This window comes from Jaculus jaculus, chromosome 11 (genome assembly GCF_020740685.1).
Source record: "Jaculus jaculus isolate mJacJac1 chromosome 11, mJacJac1.mat.Y.cur, whole genome shotgun sequence".
Taxonomy (NCBI): Eukaryota; Metazoa; Chordata; class Mammalia; order Rodentia; family Dipodidae; genus Jaculus; species Jaculus jaculus.
In genome coordinates, this window is record NC_059112.1 from 59,265,629 (window position 1) to 59,281,285 (window position 15,657).

General features: G+C 52.5%; 1 protein-coding gene across 1 annotated transcript; it reads right to left on the reverse strand.

Annotated features, from left to right (window-relative positions):
• Positions 1-340: 340 nt before the first annotated feature.
• Positions 341-13,787, reverse strand: Lrpap1 (LDL receptor related protein associated protein 1). The gene is made up of 8 exons (XM_004655999.3): positions 13,572-13,787; positions 8,803-8,947; positions 5,416-5,534; positions 4,228-4,348; positions 3,604-3,762; positions 3,228-3,310; positions 1,992-2,168; positions 341-981 (listed from the first exon to the last, which is right to left on the reverse strand). Exons 1-8 carry the CDS (start codon positions 13,785-13,787, stop codon positions 919-921), a joined length of 1,083 nt encoding a protein of 360 aa, XP_004656056.1. The 3' UTR covers positions 341-918.
• Between the last annotated feature and the right edge of the window lie 1,870 nt (positions 13,788-15,657).

The window sequence follows — 15,657 nt, forward strand, 5'->3', positions numbered from 1 at the left end:
GGACCTATAATGTACTACCTGTTGCACCTCACTATTGCTGCCCCTGGCCCACAATTCCAGCCTGCTGCCCTTGGCCTTGATGTTCTTACAGAGCATGGCTAGGCAGACATTCCTTCTCAGCAGATCTCTGAGCTGAGCTGAGATCCAGTGGCTACCAAACTCAATGGGCTCCCAGCTGCCAGTTTCAGGGTCTACTCATGTGGAATAAGACACTGAGAATGGACATGGAGGTTTGTCAGCCCTTTGGGACCCTGGAGTTGCAGAGCTAAAAGGAGAAAGGTGTCCTTTCCCAAAAGCTGTGGCTTCGCCCCCCCCCTGGAGAAGAGGCTTTTCTCTGTTGTCTTGGTCTCAAAACTTTATTTCTAATGGGCTCTGATTTAAAACCAGGCCAGCCCATGCCACTGGGAAGGCAATGTAGGGAACGTGAGGCAAAGGATCTTGCGTGAAGACCAAAGAGATGGGAGACCTGAGGGTAACACCAGCCCTTTCCCACCTGCAACTTACTTTATTATATGCTGGCTCTAGCTAGGGAGGCCCCAACCCTAGAGACCAAGCAAGGACTGGGCAGTTCAAAAAATGGCTGTGTATTTAAGGACTTTGTACACAGCAGCTCCAGTGGCAGGTTTATGGGATTTCATTGCAAACCATATTGTTGCAGCATGGAGAACAGTCACACCTGATTGGCAGCAAGGTCCCCACCAGGGTAGCGATGGCCACGTTTGCTTCAGGGAAAAGAAGTCCTTGGCAACCAGGGACAGAACAGATCTGTGTGTGAAAGAATCCCTCCTGCCATGGCACTGTGACCAGCTATGGCACTGTGACCATGGGTCTGTCCACAGAGACATCACAACTCCCGGGTGCCTTCAGGAGCTTCTCTGGGCCCTCCTCGACCCTTCTGCTGGTGGTGGGCCCCTGTCTTCAGAGCTCGTTGTGTCGTGCTCTCGAGACCCTGCTGGACAGGTCCTGAAGGTGCTTCTTCACCTGTAAATGGAGACATCTGTCAACTGGGGGACAGCAAGGCACTGCCACAGCTGGAAACTGACATCACATGCTCAGGCTCATCTTCCTTCATACACAAAGAACACTAAAAACTAGCATCACAAGCCAGGCGTGGGGGTGCACACCTTTAATCCCAGCACTCGGGAGGCAAAGGGAGGAGGATCGCCATGAGTTCAAGGCCACCCTGAGACTCCCAAGTGAATTCCAGGTCAGCCTGAGCTAAGAGTGAGAAGACCCTACCTTTGAAAAACCAAAAGCCAACCAACCAAACAAAAACACAAAAAGAAACTAGCAGCTTGAAGTAGGTTGCCCTTGGAAAAAAGAAAACCTACAGGGAAGTAGGAAGTTGCCTACAGGGAAAGACAGTAGGACTTCATTTCTGACCCCTCAACATCCCAAGGGCACGGAGGAACCTTAGCAATTCTCTTCTCCAGCAATGGGATCGCTGCAGTGTTTGAATGCTCTGCAGCTTTCCTGAATCCCTGGCCATTGGGGCTGTCCCTCATGCATAGAACCTGTCTGGGGTCAGTAGCTGGCTGAAGGCCTCTTCCCAGGCATCACTCTATAGCCTCAGCCCCCGACTAATGGGGTGCCTATCACCCAATGTTGTAAGTTTCTTTGTGACCTGCCACGGCCAGTGCAGGCATCTCAATCATGCCCCTGTGTGGCCACCAGAGGCCACAGTGGCTGGTCTGGGACCTGAGCCCACTTCTCTGTGGGCCAGGTGACTGGACTCCATGTGCGCAAGCTTCCCCTGCGCCACTTCATTGCTCGGTGTCCTGTACGTCTGCAAGCATCGTGAACCTGAGCGACCCTGTCTGCTGAGCTGTGCACTCGGACCTCCCACCTTCCCCATGGGCTGCACTGTGTTTCTTGAAGTTCAAGCCCACCTGTCTGGGACATGAGTGCAGACGGGACAACGCTGAAAGCAGGAAGGACAGAAAAGGGGTGGGGAGGACCCTAGAGCCTGTGTCCGGGGCATGCCTGCCCACCTTGTAGCCCAGCTCCTTGGTCTTCTCCTCCAGCAGCGCGTACTTCTCCTTGTTCCGGCTGATGTGCTCCCGGTCGCCGATGCTCTCCACATGCTTCAGCTTCTGATGGGAAATTTCCAGCTGCTTCTGGTAGTGGTTGTGCTTTTCAATCTTAGCTTCAAAGTGCTTGAGCTCCTCCTACAATGTTTCACCACATTAATTCCTGGCAGTCCCCTAAATGCACATCTGAGAACTCCCAAGTACATACTGGTAAGAAGCTCTAGCTGAGACAGAACGTTTGCTGGAACCTGACGGCCTTTGAGACCTTTGCCCCACACCAGACATGCTCTGCTCCTTCCTGGCCATGTGTAGGCTGATACCCAAGGCTCTGGCTTTACCACGGCTTCCCTATGCATCACACCCTCCCCTCCCTGCTTATAGCCTTGACTTTCCCGGCCACCACTGGACAAGTACCCCAGCTTCCAGTGGTCACTTCACCCTCCATCTTTAAGGGGCCAATGACTTCCAGGGCTCTGCCATCCACTGCTTATCCCACCATGTATGCTCACAGCTGTAGTACCCTGTATCATGAGGGGTCAAGAACTTTCCAGGGCCACAAAAGTTCAAGTTTCATGCAGGTGGACCACATACACCTTATTTTCATGATGAACATGGACATGGCCCTGCTGTACCTGACCCCCTTCTTCCCAGGATAGACAGCTATTTCTCACACGCCTCCTGCTACACGCACCTCCCCTGCTAGCCCCATTTAATTCTGTGAGCTAAGTACTCACTAGAAGTTTAGTGGAAGCCTCCTGAACCCCACTCCACTTCTTGGGCACAGCAGAGTCCTGAACTCAGAGGGACCACAAACCACTGAGGCCCCAAGCACGCCCTCCCACCAAGCTCCGCAGAAGGTTCAGCACCCTTACCTCACCCTGCACTGTGCACACTGCTGTCAGAGCAGACAGTGTGCAGTACGCCTCTGGTTACCTCAACCCACTGGCCTCAGGCAGCCGGCCCTCACTGATACCTTGGTCAGGTGCTGCACAGGATGTACTGAGGCTATGCAAGAATGGGAGGCCTGTGCACGCCCAGTACCACTCGGCTGTCCACCAGAATGCCAGCAGCCTCAGAAGCAAGGTGTAAGAAGAAAAAAAAAGCACTGGACATGATGGCAGGAAGGAGAGCAGAGATCCATCTCCCATTACAGAGATGAAAAGGAGAGGCGGGCAGCATCACTTGCAGCTTCCTTACCCGAAATGACTCCAACTCCTTCTCAGTAAAGTTTGCAGATTGGGCCAGGTCCCACAGATCAATAACACGGGGCTCCTCGAACTCTGCAGGAGAATAAGGGCCGCTTGTCTGAGTGGGCGGCATATACCCAGAACTGGAGGCAAAGGAGGGCATGTGTGTGTGTGTGCATGCACACACGCGTTCATGTTCATGCTCACAGGACATGGGCCTTGGGCAGATCATTCTCCAACGCAGACAAGGGCTGAGCCTGACGAGCCTCCCATGCACTCCTGGGTCCATGCATCTATCCCTCAGGCGTGTACCCGACACACACTCTGCCATCCCAATACACAAGCAGACAGTGCACAGATGCCACATGTGGAGACACAGAGCTTACCAGAGGCAGGGCCATAGCCCTGGTGGCTGACCTTCCTCAGGCGGTCCAGACCCTGGGTGATGCTGCGAAGCCTGTCTTTCAGCTCCCCGTGCTTGCTGTACAGGACGTCACTCTTGATATGGCTCATGTCGGAGGGACTTATGATGTTTTCGTAACCTTCTGTGAAGAAGCAGAACGCCTGATGAGAACCTCCTGAGGGCCTGGGCCCCAGCAGCCAATGTGGTCCTGGCTGGGAGAGCTGCAGTGTGGCTGAGCATCTTCTCTCTTCCATCTCCCTCTTTAGATAGTGCTGGTTAGTAGACCTGCCCTTTCCAACCCAAGACAGGGATGTGTTCCATGGATGGATGTGGAAACATCCGTACCTGAAGACATGTCTTGGAGGACCTGTGTGGCCCTACTGGCTGACTTTCTCAGGGTCTACTTCGGGTGTTCATGCCCATAAGAAGTGATGTGTTAGGGAGATGATAGGTGGCCCCAATCACAAAGAAAGCAACCTCTCATCTGAGCAGTTGTACCCACCTGTGTGTTAGCACAAACACTGTTCCCACTCACAAACGCGAGTGGAGACCTGAGAAAAAAAAGAGTGCCCCCCCCCCCAGATGGTGCTGGCCGGCACAGGCGTACCTTCAGCTCTGCTCAGTGTGTCCAGCAGCACATTATACTCATGAACCTTCTCTTTGTGGTGTAGAAACTCCCGCCATAGTTTGTCCAGTTCTTCACTAGAGAACTTCCCTGAGGTCTTTGCCTAAAGGAAAGAGACTGTGGTGAGCATGCCTGCGGCCTGTCCTCAGCTTACCTGGGGGCTAGGTACCTGTCACCTCCTAGGAGCTTGAGCAGGATCCTAGCTCCAGGACAAAGTTCTGGGGCTGTTCCTGGCCTCTGCAAGCCTTTTGACTCTGCTAGGTTTGTGTGCCAGGAAAACAAAAAGCCAGTATCTTCTCCTTGACGTACCAGATTCAGCAGAGGATGGTGACAAGACTGGCCAGGGGCTAGGAAGGATCCTCCACTTTTGCCTAGGCTCTCCTGGCTGTAGATGGTGAAAATAGTAAGGCCATTTCCCTGGGTGGGGGCACCTGGGTCATCCCACTACCTCCTGGGCTGGATGGTAACCAGTAGAGAACACAGGCCCAGGACAGGCTGGGGTGACACATGAGGAGCACTCTGCCACCAACCTTCCCTTCTGTCCTCTTTGCTACCTCCCACGCCCATCCCTCAGGAATAAGCAGTGGGCCATCATGAGAACCCCAGCATGTTCTGGACATGCTGCTGTGGACCCTGGAGAAGCACAGACCACCAAACAACCACCACATGCCTATTCCTGCTTCATACTAGCACCCTGTGCACCCCAAAGCAAAAATTGGGCAGCCAGCAGCGCACATCCTTCCCAGCTCACCCCAATACCTGCACACAGCTGAACACACCCTTTCCTAAGCACAAGGACAGAGCCACAGGCTTGGACCAGATACAAAGAACTGTCACCTGACCTTACACCAGTGCTACACTGCTAAAGGTACGCCCAGTGTCTGAAGTCAAATCTAGAAGCCAAGTGAATTCCTTAATTGTGGGAAAGGATATTCTAAACAGGACAGAACAGGCTTCACAGGAAGGAGAAAGTGACCTCACTAAAGCAGAGTGGTGTTTCTTTCTCCAAGGAGCCTCTGAGACGCTCCCAAGCAGCAGACTCCAGGACAGAGCAGGGGTCAAGTGCACGCTGTCCGGTGCCAGCAAAGAGGGAGCTCCAGCAGACCCCACATCTTAACTCTCCGCGCACTAGTACAGGTTCTGGAAGGGAAGGCAAACATTCAAGGATACCTTGTGCCACAGCTTTTCCAGCCTGGGGTCCCCCAGCTCATCCTGGCCATCATTGAGGGCGTTGCTGTGTATCACCTGGGCGTCCTTCCTCCCATCCAGTCCATACCTGGCCAAGATGACTAGAAGACAGGGACATTTTGTTAGTCACTTTTTCTTCTGATAGACAGTCTAGAACTGACATGGCAACTCATGACTCCAATGAGTGAGACAGGTTTGCTTCTCAACTTCTGGAAGTTTCTTTTCACCCCTTCATTTCCTGAGCGACCACATAAGGTCTGGGAGACCATATACCATTTTATGTGCTCCAAATCCTCCAATGCTTATGAGCATGCCTGGGGACTCACTGGGCACCCCAGTCTCCACCACAGATGTCCCTGTTCCAGCCTCTTACAGGGAGCTCATAGAGAGATGTAACTGAGGTACATCAGTAGCTATGGGATGGTTCCCATGGATATGCTGCATGGACTTTTAAGAACACACCTTGTTGCTTCCATTTCTGACAAATAGAAATACCCCAGTAAAGAAAGCATTAGACAATGCCACAGGGGCCAGTGTGATGGCCAAGGAAGACTGACAACCCCTATGTCAGAACCAAGGGAAGCCAGCCAGCAGGGTGCTACCACCCAGCCAACGGAGTACTTCCTGTGCTAGTTTGAGTGTAGGGCCCTCACAGGCTCATACTCAGTCTGCAGCTGGTGGAGCCTTTGGGAGGTGGGGCCTTGCCAGAGAAGGTGCATCACTGGGGCAGACGACGTTTATTATTAGTCCAGGCTCACTGGGTGTTCCTAGCTAGATCATGTGGGCTACTTCTGTCCTCTGCTGTCTTGCTTGTGCTATGCCTTCCCTACTATGAGGAGGCTTCTGAAACGAACGCTTTCCTTTCATAAACTGTTTCTGGTTGGTGTTTTGTCCCAGCAACCACAGGTATGTGCAGCACCTACGCTCCATATACAACCACAGCCACTCCACTTTGGAGGACTTAGCACCTCCCGGCACAAACAGTGACAGGCCTGCCAGCTGACCCCAGAAATGCAGCTAATGAGGTCTGGCCTGACTGCCAGGCCCCACATCCCGGGCAGTACTCAGCCATGCTGCGGCTCTGTGGAATGAGCTTCCTGCCAGCCAGGCCCCACAGGCCCCATCCTGGTTATCCCTGTCCCACACCACAGGGAGCCATTCACACTCCTTGCTGGGTTGGTTGGAGGGCTTGCCTGCCACTGGCTTTGTCCTGTAGAGTCACTCAACCTTTCCTCACCTTGTGGCACCATCCTTCCTAGAAACATGTACAGGGCTTCCCTTTTGCATCACCCTATCTGCCTCACACTTGAGGACCTCATGGCATGCTGGTGACACAGTGAGCCATAGCCTCTCCTCCTTAGGGCCCTAGCACCTTCCCTGATCCTTACTGGGGCACTTACTTCTAATGGTGGCACTGTGGTGGTCTCCACACCCTCCTGGTTCAGCGGGCCCATGCTGACACTGAAACCTCTCAATTCTTTCTGCTGAGGTCTGCTCTGAGCTGCTGTCAACTCTGGAACTGTACCCATTGTGGGTGAATTCCAGGTCAGCCTGAGCCAGAGTGAGACCCTACCTCGAAAAACAAAAAAAAAAAAACAAAAAAAACCACCCAAATAAATCTGCCTAAATACCTCCCAGCCTGAGGCTACTCATTATTCACTAGCATTGTGAAGAGCTGTTGCTATCATTCCCTACACCCCCCCCCCCCCACCAGTCTGGGACAGACCTGGTGCCTGAGCTGGAGAGGTGGAGAGGGGTCAGGCTTAGGACATAAGCTGTACTGCACTCCTGCTCACAGTAAATTCTCCCAGACCTCTCAGAACCTGTACAAGGACAGTTCTGGATCCTGGGGTTGTTGGGCTCTGACTGAAATGGTATCCCAGGAAACTGAGGCTGGAAGAGTACCTTGGAGTGTGGTTAGGTCCCACCTGAGGAGGGAGGCAGCCTGGGGTATGTGTGGCAATAAGTATGCCCCTGAGACAATCTGGCAAGCCCTAAGCCCCTACCCAGGACTGAATCTGGGGTTTTGCAAGAGACAGAGACCTAAGTCTAGTAGGTAAGGGAGCTCTGGTGAGACTGGTTCTTCAGATGCTGGTCTGGCCTGGGCACCTAGGACAGATCTGGTTACACCTAGGGTTCCCCCATCTCCTGTTAATATGATTACCAGTAGCGTGTTTCTTGTCCCCAGGTTCTTGTTCTGGACAATGGGCTTTGTTTCCCCCTAGGTGTGGCATCAGCTTTGATGATGGCATGAGAAATAAGAGACAAGGGCCAACAGTCCACATCTAGAGGATGGCTGGCATTAGTGGGCACCCATCGCCTGGAATAAGACATGAGTGCTCAAGGGTAGGGGGACATCTGGATATCAACCTGAGTCCCACTGGTTCTGCTGCCAGATCACTTGGCACCAGCTAAGAGACATCACCCAAGCAGAAAACTTTGCCCTACTTGGGCTATGGGCCTAGACTTTATCAGGTTGGAAGAATATTGGCCAGCAGGAGTTACAGAGGCTCACTAGGCCACCTCCGTGTTTCTCTACTCCAAGGCCCCTGCCAGGGTCAATGGTGGCAGCAACCCCAGCTCCCTGTCCTGGGGGAGAACGTCACATTCCAGTATAAGGCCTAAGGAAGGGACTCTGAAAAGCAAATGTCCTCACTGCAGGGATCCCTGGGCAAGCCAGCCTGAGGGAGATTGCAGACTACAGTGAGGTGGCCTGTGACAACCAGGACCACCACCAGCAGCCTGCCTTGCCCTCTACTGGTGCCACGTGGGGCTGCTCCACTTGATTCATGACCACCTTGAGATAAGGCATGTGGGGTCACAGGAACAGTGTTTAAGTCAGGGAGTGGGGAGACTGAAGGTGTCTCTGAGCCACGAGTCAGGATGGGATCCCACTGCACCTCCTTTGCTCTGTGTGCAGACAGGAGGCTGGAGGCCTCTTCCCACTAGTGCCAGCCCATGGGCTGAGGGTACAGAGAAGACAGCAGTGGAGGGTCCAAGAGGTATAGTCATGTCCATCTTACGCAAACCTGGCCATGTCATACCTGCTACATGGGGCACATGAGAGCTCTGCCCATGGTGAACAGTAATGAGACACCACACAGCCTCACAACACGGTCCATTCTGACTGGAGCATCTGAAATCAGACCCTGGGGACTTACTTTCTCACAGGGTTGACCAAGCAGCTCTAGGGTATCAATGTGCCAATACCCCAGCCTCATTCTTCCCCATGGCTTGTTCAACAGCAGCCAGGAAACAGCACAGCTGTGACTATGGCCAAGGGCAAGCTGTACTTAATGTCGCCCTCCCTCATTTTGGCTAAGAATCAATCAGATAAATCAGTCCCCCGTACTGAAAACAGACAGGTACCATTGAGGCTGTTTATCAGCTTTGCCTCTTTTTCCCCATCCTCATCTAAGCCTTCGACCTTCAGCTTCTTCCAGTTGAGTTCATCCCTTTCTTGTATCTTCAGGTCAGCATGGAGCTCAGCCAGCTTCACAGGAGACAGATGCAGCTGCCCAAGGAAAACAGAGCAACAAGTGACAACAAGCCAAGGACACGGCCCTTAATGTGGGGGTGGGGACAGCTTGCAGTTCTGGGAAGAGGAGGAGGGGACACAGATGTGGTCACTGACAACAGGACTCAAAAAACCCCAATTCTGGGCTGGAGAAATGGCTTAGAGGTTAAGGCGTTTGCCTGTAAAACCAAAGGACCCAGGTTTGATTCCCTAGGACCTACGTAAACCAGATGCACAAGGGGCATATGCACCTGGAGTTCATTTGCAGTGGCTGGAGGCCCTGGCATGCCCATTCTCTCTCTCACATTCTCTCTCTCACATTCTCTCTCTAATTGCAAATAAATAAATACAATTAAAAAAACTAAAACAAGTAAAAAAATAAAGAAAAGAAAAGAAAAATGCCAGTTCCCAGTCAGCTTCACATTGCTGGGATGAACTTTAGAACTAGGCACAGTTATGGGAGGAACAGGATTTATCGAAGCTTACAGACCCAGGGGAAGTTCCCTAATGGCAGAAGCCTCTGGCCCATTCACAGGTCCACCAAGAGAAATACCACCAGCAGCACCAGGAGAGAGCAAACTCCAGGAACCTCTGCATACCTCAGTCTGGAATTCAGATATGCCTCCAAACACACCTTAGGGCTGGACCCTAGGATCTGCCCACAGTGACACCTCCTCCAGCAAGACAGCTGGAAAGCTAATAAGTTACAAACTTTTTCTACTGGGGAACATCCAATCAAACTACCACACCAGGTAAGAACTTCAAAGCAGGCCACAGGATTAGTAGGGAGTCCAGCTGGACACAGCTGTGGGCATGCTCTCAAAACCCCAAGTCCAGGCAGGGCGTGGTGGCGGCGCACACCTTTAATCCCAGCACTTGGGAGGCAGAGATAGGAGGCTGAGTCCAAGGCTATGCTGAGATGTGAGAGTGAATGCCAGGTCAGCCTGGGCTATAGGGACACCCCAACTTGAAAAGCCAACTACAACATTTTCTTTACACTGAGCATAAGAAAAAAACAAAACAAAACAAACAAACAAAAAAAACCCACTACCACCAAGAACACAAATAACTGATTTTCCAGAACACTTCCAAATAATATTTAAGTTTTTTGAGGTGTTGGAACCAAACCCTCCCTTCCTCCTCTTAAAGAATCAAGTAGGGGCTGGAAAGATGGCTCAGTGGTTAAGGCACTTGGCACTTGCCTGTGAAGCCTGAGGAGCCAGGTTTGGCTTTTCCTTTTTTTTTTTTTTTTTTTTTAAAGGTAGGGGTTCACTCTAGTCCAGGCTGACCTGGAATTCACTATGTAGTCTCAGAGTGGCCTTGAACTCATGGGTGATCCTCCTACCTGCCTTCCCAGTGCTGGAATTTAAGGTATGTACAGGCTTAGAACCCAGGTTTGACTCTCCAGTACCCACGTAAGCCAGATGTACAAGGTGGTGCATAAGTTTTTTTGCAGTGGCTGGAGGCCCTGGTGTACCCATTCTCTCTCTGTCAAAAATTAAAAAAGAGGGCTGGAGAAATTGCTTAGTGGTTAAGGTGTTTGCCTGCAAAGCCAAAGGACCTTGGTTCGATTCCCTAGGACCCACATAAACCAGATGCCCAAGATGGCACATGCATATGGAGTTCCATTTGCAGTGGCTAGAGGCCCTGGCACGCCCATTTTATTTCTCTCCCTGTGTCTTTCTCTCTGTCAAATAAATAAAATAAAATATTTAAAAAAGAATCAGGGCTGGAGAGATGGCTTAGCGGTTAAGTGCTTGCCTGTGAAGCCTAAGGACCCCAGTTCAAGGCTCAATTCCCCAGGACCCACGTTAGCCAGGTGCACAAGGGGGCGCACGCATCTGGAGTCCGTTTGCAGTGGCTGGAAGCCCTGGTGCGCCCATTCTCTCTCTCTCTCTCTGACTCTTTCTCTGTCGCTCTCAAATAAATAAATAAAAATAACAAAAAAAAATTTAAAAAAATCAATTAAGTAAGCACTAGGTATAGTGACACATCTCTTTTAATACCAGCACTCGGGAGGCAAAGGTAGGAGGATCGCTGTGAGTTCAAGGACAGCCTGAGACTACACAGTGAATTCCAGGTTGGCCTGGGATAGAGTGAGACCCTGCTTTCAAGCCCATGTGACACATCTCACATAAGTCAGTCAGAGTCCTCTGAAATGCAGAATCAAAGAGTGCAGCACTGAATGGTCAGCGCCCCAAACCAGAAAGGAGGGATGAGGCAGGTCACGTGGAAGTATCTGCCCATGCTTGAGGTTAGATGTTAACCATCCCACTAGAAGTACATGCAAATGGAAGCCTGATCTGTCAGGACTGGTGATAGGGCATTTAGCTAGCATAAGGTAATATAAAATCTTGGGTTCCATCTGTTAATGCCACAAAACAAACGTCAAATACAAAGCAGTGAGGTAACTATGAGGCATTAAATACCCAGAGAAGGAAGACAGCTTGCCAGAACATTTGACATCAGCCCTGAGCCAGAAGAACTGCACTTAAATTTCAGACATCTTGCTTGTAATGGCCCTGAGGTTCAGCACATACTTTATGGAGCTGCTCAGTGGACTGTTCTCCCTGAATGACCCAGGTTCAATCGCCCAGTACCCATGTAAACTCTCTCTCTGGCTTAAATGTGCAAATAAATACTTGTTTATACCAAGAATTCTCTGCTTCCCCCTGGAGGAACAAGTCCCATTTCAAATGTTTACCTTAGAGATAACTGGTTGGGGGGTAGGAATGGTACTGATCCCTGCTGTAACAAAGCTCCCATCCCCACCCTGGAAGCTTCCATATCTAGAAGGAAAAGCAGCTAAGAGTTAATGTGTGTGAGGTTGGAGAGATGGCTCAGAGGTCAAGGTGTTTGCCTGCAGAGCCTAAGGACCAGCGTTCTATTCCCCAGTAACCACCTAAAGCCAAATGCACAAAGTGGTGCATGCATCTGGAGTCTGAAGTATTTAGAGGCCCTAGTGCGCCCATTCTCCCTGTCTCTCTTCTATCTTTTTCTGCTTGCAAATAAATAAAAACATAGAGAGAAAAAGAGTTAACTTGTGTCAAGTCTTAGGCTCTATGAAACTGGGGAAGACATGCACGATCTCCTAAAGCAGAACCACTCTGAAGAGAGCCTCACTCTGTTCAGGCTTGCACAAGCCTAAGGGCTAGGACATGCTACTTAAGACCCAGTCAGGGCCAAAGAAAGCAGCTATCCCAGCAATGACCATGAACTAAGAATCAGGACAGGTGTGGGTAGAGCAGGGAAGAACACAGGTATTGCACAGGTATGGAGTGAGTGCAGGTGATCTGCCAGAAAAGGTCTGAGGAAGCCACCTGGGTATACAGAGGACTTTGGGGCTGGCTCCTGACAGCAAAAATGAACCCCAGGATTCATGGGCACCAGAATGCATTTCTGCAAGACAGCCTCCAACTCCCTAATCCTCATCTTGTGGTCAACTGTGGCTTGGCACACCCATTACAGCAAGCACTGGGAGACAGTGGTGAGGACAGGCCCTGTGTTCCAGCCACATCCCTGGAACTGACAGAGACTCCTGCCTCTAGATCCTTCCTCCAGGAAGCCACACTGCCTCTCAAGTCTACAGTTTGTTCCCCACCTCTGCAGGTTTGATACTGCCTCTAAGACACTGCTGGGCAATGAGCTGAGCCCAGTAGTAGTTTAGGAACTGTGGGGTGGTGTGTAGGACACAACCCCCTTCCCCTAGGGACCCTGCAGCCAAGGCCAAAGTTTCCTTTTTTTTTCTAGAACTCACCCTTGCTTTTGCAAATTATTTACTTCCAGAACTCTAGGAATGTTCAAGCCAGAGGGACTTAAGGGAGGAGCAAATCCAACCCTCTATATTGTATAAATGAAGATACAGAGGCCCTTAGGGTGTGGTCTGTTTATATACCTGTCCCTAAACATAAACTCAAGCTTAACAAAAGCCTTCCATTAATGCTGAGAGGGCATTAGGAGGCTTAAGACCCACTCCAGCCTTTACAGGCTGACCTTGAGAAGCCCTTTCCCTCTGGACCTATCTTCATTTCCCAAAGGAAGGAGGCCAGATTAAGGTATCATACGTGATCAGCATTCCCCAGGTCATGTCTTCTAAACTGACTCCCTCCCACTTTGGCATATCCTTCAGCCAAATTATCCAGCTTTTGCTTGTTGCTGTCCCCTCGCGCTGGCTCTGCTAAGGTCACCTGCTTTCCTTGTTTCGCCAGAGGGAGAATAAGGTGAGAGACTCCGGGTGAATGGCACTCTGGATGGCTACACTTCTATTTCGACAACTGGCTCACTGGGCAGAGCGGGCTGGTGTGTACAACCAGGATGGGTGGGCATCAGTCATCCTTTGGGGATCTCCGCTTTCAGCTACACTAAAGGAATCGCGGTCCCGTAGGGACAACGCCCCAAGTCATCCTGGACCTTTGGGTCTGTTTCCTCTTGCAGGTGGAGTCGGGGTGATCCACCTGACATTAGGAGGAGGCAGTAAAAAGGCGAGCCTGGAGGATGGTAGGAACCCTGCAGGGCCGAGACTGGCTCCACCGGCCCCGGCGCAGTCAATCCCGGGGCCCTACTCCCTTCCCACCCCCGATCGGTGCCCAGGCTAAGCAGTGCCCGGGACCGGTTCTCTCACCCGCCGGGCCTTCTCCCACAGCTGGTTCAGCTTCTCCATGCGGAACTCCTCCCCGGGCTGGCGCTTGGCGGACGGCTCGGGCTCATTCTTCTCCCGCGAGTACTTGCCGCCGTGGCTGGCCGCGGGCCAGGGCGCGAGCAGCAGCAGCAGAAGCAGCAGCGGCGGCGGCGGCGGGAGCGCGCGCAGCCCGCACACCTTCTCGCTCCGCGGCGCCATCTTCCTCTGCAGCCCCAGACGCCCGCCCACCTCCGGATACCACCGCCGTTAGGCTCCGCCCGCAGGACCGCCCGCCTCCCCGCACCACTCACCGTCAGGTCCAGCCCACCAGATCCCTCACCCTCCGCAAGGCTCACATCAGGTCCCGCCCACAGGCGCGCGCCCACCTAGTTACCGCCAGCGCTAGGCCACGCCCACAGAGCCTCCGCGCCTCAAGCCCCGTTCGCTAGATCCCACCCACCTGACCCCGCCCACCCCGGCATGACCGCCAGAGCCCCGCCCACCGCCAGAGCCCCGCCCGCTAGGCTCCGCCCGCCAGGCCCTTCTTGGCGCCGCCAGCCAGTCCGCAGGGTCTCAGGGTGCTTGCAGTTCCTGCTCCCGGAGCGTGGTCCCGGAGGCGCGAGCTGCAGAGCCCGCTGCTCCGAGTGTAGGCGGCGAGGGAGGACGGGCCAAGCCGAGGGTGCAGAGCCGGAAAGACCCAGGTCTCAGTTCTGCGCCCGCAGGAAGCGTGAAAGCTGGGAAAGCCGGGCCCTGCGGCCGAGGCTGGGCTGCAGCCGTCCTCTCTGCATCCCCACCTGGCCCAGACACGGTAGGGGCCCGTGCTGCGAGATCCCGAGGTCCGCCGGGCTCGCTCCTCTTGTGACCAGGCAGGCAGTGCGGGGTGAAGCGGCCCATCCCCATCCCTCTTTGCAGATGACCCAGGTGCACCTGCTGCATCCGAAACGCTTCCCCTCAGCACCGGTGTCTGTGTGAGAAGTATTGAACACCTGCCTTATCTTTCCTCCACCCGCTACACTGGAGTAAATACATTGAACTGAAAGCAGCATGGCCAACATGTTGGGGACATGGCAGTGCCCTGGAAGCAGAGTGCTTCCAGAAGGGAAGAAGGGAGCCAGAGTGTGTTCCCTCAAGGAGCTCAAGGTCCAGGAGACATTGGGAGCTTGGAAGGGGAGAGGACAGGAGTCATCTGGTAAGGATGACCTGGAAGGGTCCCCAAGAGCAGAGGGACATGGAGAACAAAGGAAGGGAGTCTTTGTAAGAATTAGTGTTTGTTTAGTTTTAAGTCGTATCCTGTGTTTTTCCAGAAAGAGTTCAGAGTGCTTGGAATCCAGGCGATTTGCTGTCCTTTGCCACCTGAGAGCCATCATTGTGTCCAGTTGATTCAGGCAAGGGAGTAAAGTCCTTCCTTCATACTCTGTATTTTCCAGAAGCATGCTGGTCTGTTTATGTTTAATGCACTCACCCTTTCCTTAGTTAGCTTAGACTGAGTACTCTGACAATCCCGGAATTGCCTAAGGCCCCAGAGAGAAGTTTATCTTTGCCCTTGTTTGAGTGTGAAAGGCAGGGTCACTTCTGGTGGTAGTTGGGGCGGCTAGGCTGCCTAACCGTCACCACACACCTTCCAAGACTGCATCACTCAAGGAAAGGGAGGCAGTCAATAAGCCAGCCCTGTTACCTCTATTCATATACCGCTGCCTAGAGCCTCCCCAATTGCAAGTTGGGTTGGGAATGCTGTGTAAGTTTCCCCAAACAGAAAGGATACGTATGTGTGGACAGGGTTAATGGTTTTTGTTCCCATTGATTGAAGAGAGTCCAGTGTACAGGGCCCCATATACGTCGTTTCCTGTCATCCTTTGAGCAGGCAGTTTAGGATTCTTGACACTAAGGGAGGCTCCTAATGTGAAAGAAAAACTAAAACAGCAGCGAAACAAGCAACTGGAAGAGCACAGAAGCGAGAAGGGTGGGGCGGGGTGGCTCAGCAGTCGAGCCCTTGCCTGCCAGGCCCCGGTTGGACCCTCTGCACACACACAAGGTAACAGGACAAGACACATGCAGGGAACAGAAATGGAAAAAAGCTTACCTTCCCAGA

Excerpts from the sequence above, each read along its gene's own strand:
- Lrpap1 (XM_004655999.3), bottom strand. The coding sequence starts at position 13,787 with ATGGCGCCGCGGAGCGAGAAGGTGTGCGGGCTGCGCGCGCTCCCGCCG. Across the intron at positions 8,948-13,571 it reads TGTGGGAGAAGGCCCGGCGG|CTGCATCTGTCTCCTGTGAA; the intron begins GTGAGAGAACCG and ends TTCCTTGGGCAG. Across the intron at positions 2,169-3,227 it reads AGGAGTTGGAGTCATTTCGG|GAGGAGCTCAAGCACTTTGA; the intron begins GTAAGGAAGCTG and ends GAAACATTGTAG.